Raw genomic sequence first — 18909 nt, 5'->3', positions numbered from 1 at the left:
TTTGTACTATAATATATGACTTTTTTTTATGATTTTTTTTGCCCAAAAAATATCACATGCTATGCATATATGAAAAATATCACATCACACGCTAAGCATATTTTGAAAATTATCAAATCACGTAACCCTTAAGTATCACATGTGCACTGCATTTAATGTTTTTCTGACAAAAACTTGATTGAAAAACAGTTATAAATGTCAAAGTACAAAATTTCATAAAATTGAGATGGTATCTTGACACAAAAAAAAATTAGATGGCAAAGTATAAAAATAATCATAGTTCAAAAGGCAAAACGTAATTAACCCTATTTCAAAAGACATTTAAAAATTCTTCTAAAAATACTAACTTTGAGTCGAAAAATATTAAGGGAGACCGATTTTGCATTTCGAACTTCGATACTATAAAAATAAAGGATAAATTAAAATAAATTTTTATAAAATTTATCATAATTACGAATATATCCTGAAATTAATGGTCATTTAATAAATACTTTTTCATGACAACCTGTTATAGATATATGTTAGACAGTGGCAATTTTTTAGAGTATTTATAATTTATCAAATAATGAGTAGGTATTTGTAATTATGACAAATTTCAAGAAAGCCTTTTATAATTTATCTAAAAATAAATAAATATATATCTCATGTATAATGTGATGAAAATAAAATAAAACATATATATGCTTAAAATTTGGTAAGAATAATAAAATTATTAAAATTATATATTTGTATTATCATTATTTATCGTAGTGAAAATAATTCTCAAAGCGTGAACGAAAAAACTGAAAAATAAAATTGTATTTTGTTAATCTATTTTCAAATACTAATATTTAGAATTAAATATTATGAAATTTATTTGGATTTCAATTCCACCTATAAAATACCAAAAAAAAAAACAAAAATTAAATTAAAATAATTTGATTTTATCACTGCGTTCAATAAATTAAATATGGATATGTGCAATAAGATATGTCTCGGGATGGAATATTGGGCTGAGCAACATTGCGTGTGGGTAGTTTCTTGTGTCTGCATTCACATCTCTACTTTATAAATTAAAATAAAAAAAATCGATTCAATTAATAAATTCATATTATAATAAATTAATAAACTAAAAATATAATAAATTCAGGTACCGAGACTTTGAAATTTTAGATTTATATATGAATATAGATATCTACACTAATGTATATTTTAAAAAATTATCGTATCAAATTTTAAATATTTAAATATATTTATTTTTATGTGCTGATGGGGCTGCGTGCAATGTTAATTAGTAATTAAAAAAATGGTAAATTAATTATCAAAACAAGTCTTGTCGTTACTAGTCTGTAACAAAAGACACATCCGAGACATTTATGAGTTCTTCTTACGATAATCTTTTGATGTTCAGGTCAGCTATGGTCTAAAGAATTTCAGTTCCTAAACTAATAATTGATGTTTCTTTGTAATAAGAAAGTTGATAGGTATTTTTAATATTCTTTTTTATACTTTATTGCAATTATGGTCTTATAATTATTGGTATTTGATTTGATTTTTAACAAATGAAATTTATAAATGTATGTTACATTTTGTTATTCAAATTATATATATTTTACACTTTGTTAGCTTTTTTTTTTTTTTGGTCAACTTACCTATCTCAACTTTACAAAATTTGTAAGCCACCATATATGATCGTTTTCCAATCAAATTTTCTACTGAAAAAATTATTTTACGTTTTTTTTTGTAATTCGTATTGAATAAAGTTCTTTAAGGTCATACATTCCGAGCACTTTAAACCGATTATATATTTACGTTTATATTTGCATATTTAGGTATTATTACAACTTGTCGATGACCGATAAAATTCATATTAAGTGAAATAAATATTATTACATATACGACGGTGTTCGTATAATTTGATTATGTATATACTTGCAAAAATACACACCGCCCACCTTATTATATGAGAAAAACACAGACATAAAAATCACCAACAACGTTAGATGGAAGCAATTTAATTAAAAATGTACCATCACAACCTAAAATATTGCTTACAAACTACAGTCCCCCACTCTTATATAGGAGGGGGACTATGTTGTAGCTGCAAACCCTAATTTTAATTATTTTAAATAGGCTACCCATAATATTACAATTAAGGGATAATTATACTGCCCACTCCTAAATTTTGATGTAATTATATATGATTTTTTAAAGGTTTAAGAAATTATATTTATTGTTTCTGATATTTATTTTCAACTATCAAATAGATCCATTCGTTAGTCAGATTTATTGATTTCGCTGATATCAACAAAAATTGTTGAATCACAATTTATATTTACCCTCAGTTGACTTATTATTGACCTATTGCAGGTTAAGCAAATCTTATTCTGACCAAACTACCCTTATCTTCATCCTTAATTATAAGGGTATTTTGGTTAGAAGTTTTTTTGACATGCAATAAGTAGGTAATAAGTCAATCGATGACAAATATGAAATTTTATTCATTTTTTTTGCTAATAGCAGCAAATTTGGTGAATTTTGAGATACAAGGAATCCATTTGTGAGGCAGAAAAAAAGCATGTAGGGCACTAGATTAAATATCAGGGTTCTGCGTGTAATTACACCAAACATCAGAGGAAGGAGGTATAATTATTCCTAAAAATTACTTTATATTTTCAAATAATCACTAATATTACTTAAGAGAAAGTAGCATTTTTCATCTCATATCTTATTAACGGTCTAACAATTTACGAAGGAGTACTCACTTGTAACCATTTCATCATATTACGTTCGTATTTTGACGAAAAAAAGTCATCTGCTAAGCAAGTGATCATTGTTCAGATCTAGACTGAATAGTTAACGGCTGCATACTATTTTTCGTCAAAACACTAATAAAATATGATGAAAAGATTAAAAGTGAAAATTTCTATAAATTATGGGCCATTAATGTGAATTAATGGGACAATAGTGTATTCATCCTAAAATACGTGACGAAAAATTCAATTTCTCCTATTAATTAATTAAATTAACTTAGATCGAATTAATGAGAGATGAGTACTTTGAAAAAGATAGGTTTAAGTTTTAGTAATTGTAAGAATTAGGGAGATCATGTCCTTTTACAGGTGTTGGTGTACCTCGTGGGGCTTATTAGTCCTATGTAGAGCAGTGGCAAACTTGAGCACGCATATTTTTGTAAATAATTCCAGGAGTCGAATATATTATTATTTAAATTTATTTAAATTATTATCGAATTTAAAAAATTACTTTTGAATTGGTTTGGTTACTAATTTAATCGAGATCAAATAAATTTTAATTGGATCAAATATAAATCGAGTTTGAGTAATTCAATATTTTTTTATTTTTCATTTTGTACTAATCGAATCAAGCTTGAAAGCTTATCAAATAATTTTTTTGTTCAGTTTAGGTTTGTTAAGTTTAATAATTCGAATTTAAATGAACTCTTATTAATCGATTTCAATTAAGTATCGAGTAGTTTGATTTATTTTTCACCCTCAAACACGTATATCAACAAATCTCTCTACACCATCGTCATGCAATAAACAACAACTATAGCTTGAATTGGAAATTTTGTTAGGAACTATTTTCAACAGATTGTGAACGTGCGTAAAAAGTACGAGAAAAAAGTAAAAGCAAGACACAAGATTTACGTGGCTTGAAGATTCTCCTTCTTCCCCGATCAATTTATTACTAGAATTTTTTCCTGTTAATTATAATAAAAAGTTATTTGGATAGTGGCGCAAGAATTTCATCCTTCACCTCCTCCCTGGGTACAACATCGACCAAGATCATCATATATGTCGTTGGTCCTTGTAAATATTGCAGTAGAACGACGTCGTCTTTTTTGGAGCTAGCGTTCTCCTTTCATTCTCATCATTGTGATTCCACAATCTTAGTGTCAAAACTCAAGGAGGGAATAATGCAATTTTAGTTCTGTAAATATGGGGACGACAATTTTGTCCCAATCCTGTAAGATTATTCTCGAATTATAGGAAAAAATTATCATTCCATGTGTAATAATTCAATTATTTACATCTTTTTGAATTAATTCCCTGTCCTTCCACATTGATTTGTGTGTGACTCTTTAAGTTCACATTTTAGCTAGACTTGGGCTAGTGTCTAATATTACCGATTAATTAAATCTAATCTAATTAATCGTTCTTGATCAACGATTGATCGAAAGAGCCCGTTACCATGGGTGACTGTCTAGCAACAGCCCATGGCAACATTTAGGCTCTCGACTTCCATATGGGTATGGTCATTCAGTTTACCGTCTTCCGACCTTAGTCTAGGGTATGGAATTTGGTGTCGGTTCCCATCTTGAATTAGGCATTTATGCTTCAATACTTGCGCGCTTTTGCTTAGTTGCTGGACATAGAAAAACACTATTGCTATAGATTTTTTTATGCATAAATGCGTCCCCAAGTGCATAGGAGATACTGCTGTCACATATTGACAAGGGATGGATCCTTTTCTTGGAATCCACCATCCTCGTTACACATTCTGACTGCACTGGACAATGATTATAATGGTCATAGTTGTGACACAATTACCTCTCGTATAAATCCAAGATACAACCATCGTGTGCACGTGACTACCATGGTTCCTCAATATACTATCGAAGCTGGGGATTCAAGTCATACCGACCAAGCCTCCAAGGTTTCCACATGACGATTTCCATGAGTCAGTTCAGTCAACTGACTACCTTATCAACTAACCCACTGAAATTGCATGGATGTTCAACGTCCGTCGCTGATGAAACACGACACTCATCCAATGAATGCAATACTCAGTGCAAGTCTCAGTAGGACTCTCGATGCCCAGTCTTGAGGTCCTGGACTTGAAACGTTTCAGACTAACCCTAAAAAATTGGTCCCATAGCCGCTATCCAATGGGCAACCCAACTACATGGGTTATCTGAAAGGTCTGTGGGCAATCGTTGTAACGTTGAAGCGATGCTCAACATAATTGGTAAGCACAACAAACACATATACCAAAGATGAACACTTACCATATTCATCAGACAATATTATTTGAATAAAATTGATGAATAGCTGCCAAAATTGCTAATTCAATTGGCTTTTTGATTACCTATTTTAACAATATCTCAATTGATTTTAAAACTAATTATCCATGTTTTCAGACTAACCTAATAATGAGCAATCTGTGATACAGGCAAGGTCTTATGGGTCTACTGTAATTTTTATTGATGTTTTGCGGTCCAATCGCTTGTTACATCTTCCTACCATCGTTCCAAGTAGATCGTGGTGTTTAAGAATTTTTCTTGAATCTGTGATGAGATCCCGGGCCTTGTTAGCTTGTGTCATAGCCTAGTTGTCATCCTCTAAGGTGACCATTGACTCGGCTATGCTAGGTACCACACCTAACAATTTGGTGTAGCTTTTCAATCCAAATCGTTTTTCAAAAACTTTTAAAGTTGCCATACATTCAACTTTCATGATGAAACTCCTTATGGTATTCCACTTGGAACCTTTCGAAGTTACCACATCATCATAAAACCTTTACGTACATTCATTTTGGGACTAAAAATTATTCATATGATGCTGGAAACTATTATGGCTCTAGCCTTCCAGAATCAACCCTCTGTTGACGTGCGTTAAGAATATTTTTTCAATCCTTATTCAGGTATTGAAGGTAGTTCCTTAACATCTGTCTACTACCTCGTCAGTGACACCTGATATCCGTTGCTATGTTTAAAGTTTATACAACATCATGCTTAACACACCAAACAACATTCCCATACTACCTATAGCAGAGACATAGGGGATGACAAACATCTAAGCTCCTCATCAGTCTACCATGACTGAGTCTTGGATAGCTTATTCCTAAACAGGATCCATTCCTTCATTGAATATTTTCATGAACAATATTCATATTTTAGTGTTCCATAACATCTTTCTATCGTTCCAAATGATAAAGATGTTTTAACACCTAAAACACTAGAAACACAATTAAGTTCCCACTGACTTTCCACCTTGTTTTTGACCAAGTCATGTACCTCACGAACTTATCAAAATAAATATTTCAGATACCGGACGCTCAAACCTAGTTTGAACTCCATAGTAGATCTTATGGCTCCAAGCTATTTATCCAAATCGATGTCCTACATTGCTTCTCCTTGTTTGGTCAGACTCAGAAACTCGTACCTTTTAGGTGACTGAGGTTTTCTGATTGTTCCTTTCCCAGAATTGGAATATAGTCAGTGAAAATTTTAATTATAAATGATGTTTTCGGGGTTGTCCTCAACATCGAGGAACATGTACTAAGGTATATGTGCGACTCGTTTAGATCATGAGCTGACACAAAAAAGCAAGAAAACTGCTTTTCAATATGAATGATCAGCACCAATGAATAGGATAGAATGGAAGAAGGAACTCCATTCGCTATCTATAAATAAGCAAATTGATCCCTCTATTGTGTATAAAGTTTATGGTTTCGGTTGGTGCAAACCCAATCACCTGAATTTAAGATGAGAAGCAATTCTCCATTGGTAGCAAATGGTTATACATTAAGGGAAAGAAATCTTATTGAAATTATAAAAAAAAAAAAAAAAACATCTTCAGGTTAGCGAAGGAAAGACATACTCTATTAGATAACCTTTCTCAGTGTCGAGCGATAATGGACCTGCACAAATCAAACTCTGAGTCAAGTTTGCCTCCCACTAGTCCTTTGATATGCAAGATCATCTCTCATACTCAAGAACTTCTATAGAATACAAGCTTGTCAATCCATATCAAATATGGTCTCTGGATCACAACTTCAAATGCCATGTTTTTCAACTCGACAATTTTTGAAAATCTATATCAAGATGGGCTAAGTAATTCTGTGAAACACCGACCGAACCATATTCAACCAAGGTTCGATTTCTTCCTTACTAGGGACAGTTCAACATCATCTCTTCCAGGAAGAATTTGACTGAATGAGAATTCTCATTAAGATACTTCAAGAACTCCTACTAAATACACACCACTTTCCAATCGAAGGCTTTTGACTCTGCGACTAGTTTGGTTCTCCACTTTAAGTCTATTTCCCCGAATCTTTAAAAAGTCTTTAGACTTGTGAATCATCCACTGGTCTTGGGTATTTAGCGATCTACAGATGTTTATTTGGATCTAATCCAATAGATCACTCGGCAAGCATACTTTGTCCTACAAAGTGCTTTCACTAGGAGTGTTCACGTTGCGGTTTTGATTTTTTTAAACTTATTTTCAAATCGAATCGTCGTTGATGGGCGTCGAGACCACAAAAAATACTTCCCACGGACACTTTTGTAGAAGTGGGAGTAGGTTCGATTTCTCGTGGAAATATGGATGGGAGAACAATAAAGACAAAGTAATATATGAGGCTCCTATATATATATACATGCAAGCTTGTGAAGAATATATCCATCATATAGAATACAAGCATAAATGTCACTTAGGTCAGAAAACATTCTTGTAAAATGAGTGAAGGACAAATAAGTGGTATAAAGATTCTCTATCACAAGATTTGTCAAGCAACAATCAAACTTGGACAAATACCGTTTCGACACTAGAAAAAGATATGATTCTTCACTATGGTTCATAGCTTTAGTCAAAAAAAGAAAATCGTGATAAATATAAATCAACTATGGCTCCATACCGGCTATTAGCTGTTGTTTCTGCAAGTGTCGGCAAGCATTAGTCATAGCTCAAACCATGGGAAATGTTTTAGCTATGGCTAAAAATCATGGCGAATATTATTTAATCGTGATAAAAATTAATTTTGCTTTAATTTTGTTTAATCGTAGTTTATAGTATCAATTTACTATGATGTTTCAGTCGAGATCATTTATAGTTTAGCGAGAACTCAATTTTTTTTTATAGTTGAACCACTATTTAGGCCATTCATTAATCCCTGCGTACATGGCGTGTAAATGTGAAACGGAATTGAATATACAATATAAATTGCAATAGACTTCAAATAGAACCAAGATGGATCATAAAATTTGAAAAAAATTGTAAAAAAAATATCCACTTAGACAGTAATTTTTTTTAAAAAAAATAAGTAAATATTGTAATTTACCATACAGAACGATATTTTGATCAGTTCATCACATTCATCGTATAGAATGACATTATAGTAAACACCTGGCAAATCTTTTACTCTACCTCCTCTTAGTTCTCTTTGGGATGATAAATGACCTACTTAACTCAGTGGTTAGAGTATTGCTTTCATATGGCGGGAGTCATTGGTTCAAATCCAATAGTAGGTAGAACTTATTAGATACCATTGACTCCGGTATCTAATAAGTTTTTTTGCCCCTTTTTATTGATTTTTCTATTTTTATTTATTTCTATTTCATTTTTGAATTGCGTTGTATCAAAATTTGATTCTGCTTGATTGGATTCACTCGACAGAATCCAATCTAAATAGGGTTTAGAAACAGAACTTCTTTGAATTATTCGAACACACCAACTAGTTATGAAATAGCATTGACAGCCTCTACTCTTGTCCTAGCTCGTCGGAGAGCTAGATTTGCCTCAATAAAGCTAGTTGTTAAATAATCGTTAAAATCAGAACTATTGATATCTCCAAAATTAAAAAGTATTTATAATTATGTAAAATTCCATAAAACTTGATCGTAATTTACCCAAAAGATAAATCGAACAACCATATACGGATTCATTATGAAAAAAAGAAGGCCTAAAAAGAAAAGCATATGAAGCAAAGAAGTACTAATTTACAACTTGACGCGAAGTCTTGATTCTATTTGAGAACAAACAAGTGAATCTCCTCCATTTATTTACATGGCTCTCACTTATCCCACAGAGTTCCCCACCACTTCGTCCCCCCCTCTTCTTTCACTATTGCAACAAACGTGACATATTATGGAGCAATACTTGGATTTTCATAGGTGCTCTATTTTGTGGCTGCAAGAACGCTTGGCCCTTCCACCTGACACATCACCCACACACACACAATAAATCAGCAAGAGAGAGAGAGTACTTTATATAGTTGGACACCATCCAAATTTCAACTTAAAATCAGAAACAGAAATATTCGGACAGATCCTCATAATTTCTTGAATTGTCTTCTTATGGCTATGGCCCCGAGTTCTAACATGATTTTCTTCAATGCTTCTCCGTCTAAATGTTGTCAGTAGTCTTCGATCCTCAAAAAGTTTCTTAATGGTATCTAAGCTGTAGTGATGTATTCGACTTTGAGAGTGCAAAGAGCAACAGAGCTTAAACATTTGGGATAAATCAGAGAACGAGTGGTTCTCAGCTTGTTTTAGTGCAACTTCTGTACTTTATGTTTAAATTTAGGTTACATCCCACAAAAGTTATAAACGACCTTGCTTGAGTTGCGGCAATCTAGAATGTAATTAATATACAATATTATTTTCACGATACTTGGAGCGAGCATCGCTTTCAGAATGCGTAAGCTGAAGATGTGTCTGGGGCGGTGAATGAAAAAAGGTCCAAAGATATAGGTTTCAGGGCTGAATGTGACCCATGAATATGCCACTGGGATCGATTTTAGCGCATATATTATATGGAATATACCAAAAGATTTGTCCGAAACAATTGGAATGGAGAATCATCTTACCATGAATTTAGCTCCCCATATTTCTTCCTCTTTAGCAGGAACAGCAGTGATTTTATTCTTGGGGTTCTCGTAGCTTCTAAGTTCACCAAATGCTGTGGAAAAGAAGCATCCTGCGAAACCAACCAACACAATTATGGTTAAATAGGAAGATCACGTAATCGTAACTGAAAGATGACAACAAATTAGCTTATCACGATGGAAAAGAAAATTAACAATTTTGCGCTGCAAACCTTGTGGGAAAGAAGCAAGGGACTTTCCACAGGCACCCTTGAGCAACTCAGCATCATCGGCAAACGCCACGTATCCGTCAGCAGTGATTCCCCAATAGAGAGGAACCTTAGCATATTGGTCCTATCACATGAACTTAATTTTGTTAGTTAAGGCAACTTAAACTGATGAGAGTTTCGATTAGGCAATTGGGGTGTAATTACTCACAGTGGCTACAAATATGGTAGAAGTGGATCTGTCGAAAACTATGAATGCGAAATTCCCTCGGAGGTGGCCAACGACATGGTCCGGAGGATAAGGGGCTCGGTCACGAAGTGCCTTGTATGCTTCAATCACCAAAAGCACCTCATTTGCAGACTTTGCAAGACCATACTGTTGCTTCATACTGCCTAAGTTGTCAAGGGCCCCTTCAAACAAGCAGAATATCCCATCCTTAACCGCAAACGATCTGCAATTTCATCAGATCAAAATATGTTAACGAAACTTGAAGCACCATAAAGAGCAAATAAAGTTCAAGAATGTTGGTGTTTGTTGCCTGACATTCATGAGTTACAAGAAAGAGACTTTTTTCATAGGAATAAAGCTAGATTAGACATACCCAGGAATCAATTTCGAATTGATCCGAAACAATTTTACAGAGAGAAGTGAACAGTTATCCTACCTACATAAAATCATAACATACGTTGTAAATAATTCTATGAACTCAACAACTAAACAAGAACTTTTGGCCCAGATAACAATACATGGAATTCATGCAAGAAAATAGGATTCAGGACCCATAAATTCCACATCTTGGTTCAATATATTCTCAACTACCTTGTCCAGAATTGGTAGATAAATAGTAGAAAAGAGGAAGAATAAATCATAAAATTTTAAAAACTCCACAAAAGCCAAAAAAAAAAATAGAAGAAGAAGAAGAAGAAAAGAAAAAGAATTAAATTATTTCTAACTTCGATCTAGTCATGGCGTAGAGTGGTAAAGTTCAAAAATCAACATAAAAAGATACAAGAGTAATAGACGAGTTACATTTACAATTTCATTGTTCATGAAAATTTCTAATTCTTGAATCAAAGTTTAAACTTCTAACTACTAACTCTTAGAAAATAACATCAAAATTATACAGTAAAATGTATCTTTATCTTCGCAGAGTAGCTATGTTATTTTTATTACAAATTATAGATAAAAAATTTCAGTTACTGAGTATTGCTGATAATATATTCATCTTCATAAATTTCTTCTAACACAAAATTTGGTAAATTGGTAGATCAAGCCAAAAAATTTTGCAGCTGTTTGCTGATAAAAGGCTCCCCTGCATAATCCACACCAGGCCATCACATGATCACGAAACAGTTAAACGCCTTCCTCCGCTCTCCGATCACCGCACACCATCACCAAGATCATCCAAAGACCACAGTTTTCTCCGTCAAAATAGCAATATCAGTAAATTTTAGCCAGTTTTAACTTTTTTCCTGCAGTACGGTAAGTACCTTGGCCGTAAAGCGGACTGATTGTAATGAGTGTAGGCTAGCTGGACATCCTCGCCTATTTTCACGGAAACCGCCGAAGAATTCGCTTCCACGAAACGCGCCACCAAATTCTCCGCCGTCACCTTTGGCGACGGCTTCCTGCTCCCCGCCGCCACCAGCTCATCCGGCGGCGACACTATCGAACTGCTAAACACTCCCAACATTCTCTCTCTCTCTCTCTCTCTATATATATATTCACAAATACGTGTGTATAGGATTCTCTATACGTTGTTTTGATCTGAAAATGAGAAACAATGCAGGGGAATGGTCGAGTGGCGTTTCCGATTTATAGAAAGAACGGGGAGGGTATTTTCGTCATTTTGGAACTTTCTGATTTTACCTTGCTGTTTCTTGAAATTAGGTTAAAGTGCAATCAACCCCCTTAAATTAACACATTTTGCAATTTTACCCCTCAAAATGAAGAAAATTCACTTGAACCCCTTAACAAATTTCACAAATCTCACCTACCTCAACCAAGAAGTCATTTCAACTTAATGAAAAATTACATGAAAAAGATTGTTTTTTTCTAATTCTTCCACATAACTTACTTTCTCTTTTCTTAGGAGACACCCCAATAGCAGGGGCTTAACATTTCATTGTGAAGTTGTTGGGTTCAAAATTCATTAAAAATATGTGCGAGTGGGGGTGTGTGAATTAAAATATATATATAAAAAAAACATAACTTACTTTCTCATAATATTTTTAAAAAAGATTATAAGTCTGTAAGTCGTTCTCATTTTGCAATATTATAACTATATATTCGATTATTATCGATATAAAAATACTCTAAGTTCTAAAACTTATTTTAAAAAGTTAGAAATATATCGAAATTAATTAAGGTCCCTATATTCACGTTATAGTTATTTTATATTTTTATAGGATAATAACACTTTCTCTCCTAAGATTTAGTGTAATTATACATAATTTTTTATAGTTTAAAAAATTATATCTAGCATCTTTGAGGTTTGCTTCTATCTAATAAATAGATCCCTTCATTAGTAAAAAATTCACTGAATTTGTTGATATTAATTTTTAAAAGAAATATATAAAAAGTTATATTTACTCTCGATTGACTTATTACTTACTTTTCGGACTAAATCACCCATATAGCGGTAAACATACCTCCTCATGTACAATAACGTGTAAAGATGTATAAGAGTAATTTGATCATGAAAAACTTTATTTGACCTGCAATAAATCAGTAATAAGTCAATCAGAGGTAAATATAATATTTTTATTCGATCTTTTTTTGTTAATATCAACATATTCGATAAATTTTGAATAACAAATGAACTTAGATTAAACGGATACAAACCTCAAGAGTACTTTAAAAATTTAAAAAAATACTCTCAGTATTTAACCTCTGGAAAAAAAGAAAAACTTAATTTATTTCATGGGAATACTTCATAATTCAAAAAAAGATTTGTTCACTCAATTATTATTTGTTGATTACTTGTTGAAAAGCACTTTATCCTTAGTTCATCCTAATTAGTAGGTAAAAGTGCTTTTTAGAGAAAGCAACTTCAAGAAATAAAAGTGTCTTTTTTCTTAATTTTGAAGTTGAAGTGAAAGAAGTTGAAACTCAAGGGGGTAAAGTGTAAATAACACTTGAGTTGTCTTGGGAAATATCTGCGTGGAGCTGTGGTCCGCGGTGTAGCCGATGATTCCCTCGCGTCCGGATTCTTTCGCTAAGGACGGGTGATGCGATCTAGTGCAGCATGCTGTATGCTAGATGTGCCACGTAGCCATCCATATTGTGCCACGTGTCTAAATGAGTTTTGCCTAATTAATATTCCCACAAGAGGTATTAATTCTTTAAACCCTATGTTTGGATTGTCGATTTGAATTTAAAGTTTTTAAATTTATAATCATAAATTAATAAAATTTGTTCGGATAATTAATGCCACAAAAATTCAACTTTTATTTTTGAATTAAATTTTTTGATATAAAACCATTCGAAATTTTTATTTTAAATTTTCGCTTCAAATTCAAATTTTTTAATACTGCATTTAAACTGATGAGAGGATTTGAATAAAAGATTTCAAATTACTTCATATTAAAAGATTTTAAAATCTACCGAGATTTCAAACAAACATAATTTAAAACGAGAATTGTAAATTTCGGAATCTTTTATAATACAGAAGAATCCAAACAGATAGAAAGAATTCATTATTAGTGATCCGAAATTTTTAATTTGAAACTTAATAGGAATTTGAAAGTTTATAAAATATAGAAAAGTGTTTGATAACTTTTTGAAGAAAGAAGGTTATATACATTTTTTTATTTTTTAAATTAAATAAATCTTTTTTTAATGAAGGAATCAATTTCGTAAAATATTTTTTTTATCATTTTTAAGATAAAATATAGTAGTTTTGAATTTTTAATCTATCTTGATTATTGTTGAAAATTATATTTTTCTAAACATACAATATATTCTACTAACCAAATTTCATATTTTATAAGGATTACTTTTATAAAATTATTACATTCTATTAAATATGTCGATCATTTTTTTATTTTTTTTTATAAATATTCAACTCTATAGAAAAATATAAAAAATAAAAAATTAGTTAAAAATGTGAATACAAAATAATAATAATAATAATAATAAATAAATTAAAAAAGAATAACAAAATTAAACTATAAAAAGAAGTTTGATGAAATTACGGTTATATATTAAAAAAGACAGGTGTGTAAAAAGATAAAAAAAAACAAATGGTAAATATTTAAATAAAAATAAAAACTAAATGTCATATTAAGTAGAATTATACAAATGAGTATTAAATGAAATATGTACCTATTAGCATTAAATGAATATTTAAGTAGAAATATATGCATTTTCATGTATGTGTAATTGGAGTTACTTTTTGAAAAAATATTATTCGTGAAAATTTTATTTTACGTCGATGAAAGTCGCGTTTGTCTTTATAATAATCAAAATAGATTAAAAATTCAAAATTAATATATTTTACTTATTAAAATATTTTATTTTACAAAAAAAGATTTTTTTTATTAAGCAATATATTGTAAAAGATTTTATTTAATATTTTAAAAATATATATATAATTGTGCATAGCACGAATTTTACGCTAGTGTATATATATATATAAATAGAAATCTAATATTTTATAAGTTTTGATTAAATATTTAAATATATAAGTTTGTAAGATATTTTAAATAAATCCAATCAGATAATCCTCTTAGTCAATAACTTAGGTAGACGTACAAGAAAAAGTGTTGAGATTTGTGAGAGTTGTTGAATAATAGAATAAAACTGTCCCATTCCGTCCAAGAACACTGAATCATGAAAAAAAAAAATATATCCTAATAATTTTCAATGACTTAGTTAATTATTGGAATAATTACATTCCCTTCACTAAAATTTGATATAATTATACGTGAATTTTTTGTAGTCTAAAAATTATATTTGATACCCTTGAAATTTGCATCCCTCTAACAAATAAATTCCTACGTTAATCAAAATTCGTTGGATTTGTTGATATTAACAAAAAGAATTGAATGAAAATTGATATTTACACTCGATTGACTTATTGCTAACTTATTGCAGGTCAAGTAACTAAAACTGTTCTTATAATAGTGAAAATATACCTCATCACATACATTAACATGTAAATATGTATAAGGGTAATTTGATTATAAAAAAATTATTTGATAAATAATAAATTAATAATAAGTCAATCACGGATAAATATGGATTTTTATCCGAATTTTTTATTCGTATCAACAAATTTAGTGAATTTTTACTAGCGTAGTAACTTATTTGTTAGGAAAAAATGCAAGCAACCCCCTTGTAATATTACAAATGAGTAAATTACCCCCTTATAAAAAACAAATAGTAATTTACCTTCCTGTATTTTTTAAAATACAAACAATTTATCCCCCCTATAATTTCTAAAATGAAACAAATTTACCTACTTGTATAAGGAAAATAATTGAATCAACTCCATTGTTTATTAACTCTTAGCAATTAAAATGACACTAAACAATTAATTAACTCTTAATTAAGAATTAGTTAAGTTTCATAAAACAAAACTAAGTGTGTTTAATTAATTATAATTAGTTAATATAGTTACATCCTGACCGTTGAAAGGAGAAAAAGGAAGGAAATGTTTGGATTGTTTCAATTTGAAAATGAGATTAAGCCTATTATACAGCCTGAATAACAATTTACCCCCTTGTAATATTGAAAATGAGCATATTACCCTCTTATAAAAACATATAGTAATTTACCTCCTTATACTTTTTAAAATGAAGTAATTTATGGGGATAAACTGTTGTATTTTAAAAAATACAGGGAGATAAATAGCTATTTTTTTATGAGGGAGTAATTTGTTCATTTATGATATCACAATGCGATTGGGTGAATAGCAACTTATCCCCTGTGATACTGAAAATGAGCACATTACCCCATTATGAACAAAATATAGCAATTTATCCCCCTGTATTTTTTAAAATGAAGCAATTTACCTCCTTATACAGGGAGATAAATTGCTTTATTTTAAAAATCATAGGAGGGTAAATTGTTCTATTTTAAAAATATATAAGGAGGTAAATCGCTATTTATTTTTTCATATAGGGATAATTTACTCATTTGTGATATCACAAGGGGTTATTTGCATTTTTCCGCATTGGGATTGGTTGCATTTTTTACCTATTATATATTGTTTGTATAGAAGTGTCATGACACAATATTTGAAATGGCAACACATGTGATGTTGGCCTCACACCACCACATCAGCCTCTCAATTTTCTCTTTCTCTTTTTCTTTCTTTGATAATTCTATTAAAATCAAAAGTTGGCCCTTAATTTCTAGTCTTATATAATTTGACTCTAATAACTTTATAAAATTTCAATTTAGTCCCTTAAAATTTTAATATATTTAATCATATCCAATATTTTATTTTCTAATCGATTTGGGATTTTCTAACTTTTATAATTTAAGTAGACAAGTTTCATATAATTTCTTCTTCATCCCAAATTAACTCAAATAATTTTTTCGTAAGTAAACTTTAAACAAAAGTAGGCAAAAAAAATATTAAATCTCATAGTATTATAAATTAATTTATTAAAATTAATACATAATATTTAATATAATAAGTGAAAGGAGTTGAAACTCAAGGGGGTAAAGCGTAAATAACACTTGAGTTATCTTGGAAAATATCCGTGTGGAGCTGTGGTCAGCGGTGTAGCGGATGATCCCTCGCGTCTGGATTCTTTAGCTATGAAGTGAAGGACGAGTGACGCGATCTAGTGCAGCATGCTGTATGCTAAATTTGACACGTGGCCATCCATATTGTGCCACGTGTCTACACGAGTTTTGCACAATTAGTATTCCCTTTACAAATACTTTATCGTTATTTTTGAATTGTCATATTTGGATTTAGAATTTTTATATTTAGACAAACAAATTTATTTGGATTAATTAAACCTACAAAAATTTAAATTTTTATTTTTGAATTGAATTTTGTGATATTCTAATAATTTTAAATTTATTTAATACAGAACCATTTGAAATTCTACTTATTAGTGGCGGTCAGTGGGAAGAAGACTAGCTATGGCTTTCAAGCGTGAACTAGGTCTTGGATTCGGCATTGGTTGTGCATGGCATTAGATTAGGAAGGGGCCTAAGCGCCAACAACTGATTCAATTGCAAAAGGCACCAGCTCTTTGTCTTCCTTGCTTGCTTTACCAATTGAAGCAATCTGAAATTGCCTCGGGTTATTTGGTCTGTATAGCTGCATTGAGTTGGCTCTGAGTACTAGGTTTTATAGCAGCATTGGTTTGACTTTACTCATCGCGAGTAGTTTTTTTTCCAGCTTCTGTTTTCTTACTACCATATATCTTGAAATTCTCTTTATCTTCGAGGTTTCGAACGTTCTAAAACAGAGTCTTTCAGAACGTGACTTGGATCATAGTCAAAAGTCTCCGAAGAGGGGGTTTCCGCATTTTCTTTTTTCGGTTGCTACTTTTGCAAATTTGTCACTTCGGATTCAAAGCTTTCAATTCAGATGCGACCAAGGCTATATCTGAACTAATGAGAGGATTTGAATAAAAAATTTTAAATTATTCCATATTAAAAAGAATTAAAATTTATTGATATTTCAAACAAACATAATTCAAAACGAGAATTGCGAATTTTGAAATCTTTTATAATACAGAAGAATCCAGACAGATAGAAATGATTTATTATTAGAAATTTGAAATTCCTAATTTTAAATTTATTACGGATGTGAAAGTTTATAAAATGTTGAAAAGTGTTTGATAAACTTAAAAAAAAAAGGTTATAAGTTCAAAAAAATAAGTATGAAATGAATTGCTAACTTATTTTTAAATTCTTAAAAAAATTATTCAAATTAATTATAAATTTATCATTACTAATATCTTAATATTATATAAGTTATGTGATTTTATCTTATCTTAATACTTGAAATTTTTATATTTAAAATAAAATTTAAAATCTTATAAATTTTAATTAAATATTTAAATATATGAATTTATAAGATATTTTAAATAAATCCAGCCAGATATACATCCTCTTAGTCAATAATTTAGGTTGAGGTACAAGGAAAAATGTTGAGATTTGTGGAAATTCTTGAATAATGGAATGAAATTGTCCCATTCCGTCCAAGAACATTGAATCATGATGAAAAAAAAAAACCCTTAATTTTCAATGACTTAGTTAATTATATGGATAAATATATATATATATATATATATATTTAAAATTTAGTATAATTACACATAAATTCTTTATAATTTAAAATTATATTTAATACCCTGAATTTTACATCCCGTAATAAATAGATTCCTATATTAAACTAGATTCCCATAAACAACCCTTGTCAAAGTTATTGGAAAAGTCATCTCCCACAAAGCTCTCAACATAAATACTATGTTTGGTTTCATGCTTGGATATTTTTCGAGACAATATAAAATACAACTAATATTTGTTTTTATGTCTTTGACACTTTAGTTCTGTATTTTTTTATTTTTCAATTTTTTATTAATATATATACACACTTATATATATAATATAAAAGAGACATAATTTGACAATAAGCAGTTATTTTTGTCTCCCAAAAATACAATATTTATATATGTGCATACTTATATATAAAAATATATATAAAAGAGATATGATTTAACAATAAGCAGTGATTTTTGTCTATCTCAAATTCCAATATCAAATCTACACCACTTATTTTAAAATATTTTAAATTACCTCAAAATACAAATCCAAACATACCATCAATCTCCAACACACATTTATTTATCTCTATTTTTCTCACTCTATCTCAAAAGCACCAAAATAGAATACTCAAAATACAAATCCAAACACTATGAAATGCTATTAAATTAACCCTTCTCCAAAAATGTTCCTCCTTGTCTTTGTTTGTTCAAGATTTGTGTTTGTACTTGAAAAGCAGTTTTATTTTAATAAAAAATAGTTTACTTGATTGATTTCTATCCTTCTTATAACCTATAGTTTTAAATTTATTATTCACTTGGTTCTATTCCTAATATAAGAATGAGATTAGTTTTAGAA

The 18909-nt window shown here is 30.2% G+C and overlaps 1 protein-coding gene across 1 annotated transcript; it reads right to left on the bottom strand.

The window, feature by feature from the left end:
- On the bottom strand, positions 8638 to 11605 carry LOC105156968 (stem-specific protein TSJT1-like). The gene is made up of 5 exons (XM_011073243.2): positions 11304 to 11605; positions 10024 to 10264; positions 9819 to 9939; positions 9589 to 9698; positions 8638 to 8934 (listed from the first exon to the last, which is right to left on the bottom strand). The coding sequence occupies exons 1-5, from the start codon at positions 11504 to 11506 to the stop codon at positions 8899 to 8901; spliced, it is 711 nt and encodes a 236-aa protein (XP_011071545.1). The 5' UTR covers positions 11507 to 11605; the 3' UTR covers positions 8638 to 8898.

Source organism: Sesamum indicum, linkage group LG3 (genome assembly GCF_000512975.1).
Source record: "Sesamum indicum cultivar Zhongzhi No. 13 linkage group LG3, S_indicum_v1.0, whole genome shotgun sequence".
Classification (NCBI taxonomy): Eukaryota; Viridiplantae; Streptophyta; class Magnoliopsida; order Lamiales; family Pedaliaceae; genus Sesamum; species Sesamum indicum.
The sequence above is the reverse complement of the archived record's forward strand: the minus strand, read 5'-3'. Positions and strand labels throughout refer to the sequence as shown.

What these genes read in the sequence shown, in the direction of transcription:
- LOC105156968 (XM_011073243.2), bottom strand. Translation starts at nt 11,506, where the DNA reads ATGTTGGGAGTGTTTAGCAGTTCGATAGTGTCGCCGCCGGATGAGCTG. An exon ending in CTACCATATTTGTAGCCACT is followed by an intron (nt 9,940 to 10,023) that starts GTGAGTAATTAC and finishes TTCATGTGATAG; the next exon opens with GACCAATATGCTAAGGTTCC. An exon ending in TATGGGGAGCTAAATTCATG is followed by an intron (nt 8,935 to 9,588) that starts GTAAGATGATTC and finishes GTGATGTGTCAG; the next exon opens with GTGGAAGGGCCAAGCGTTCT.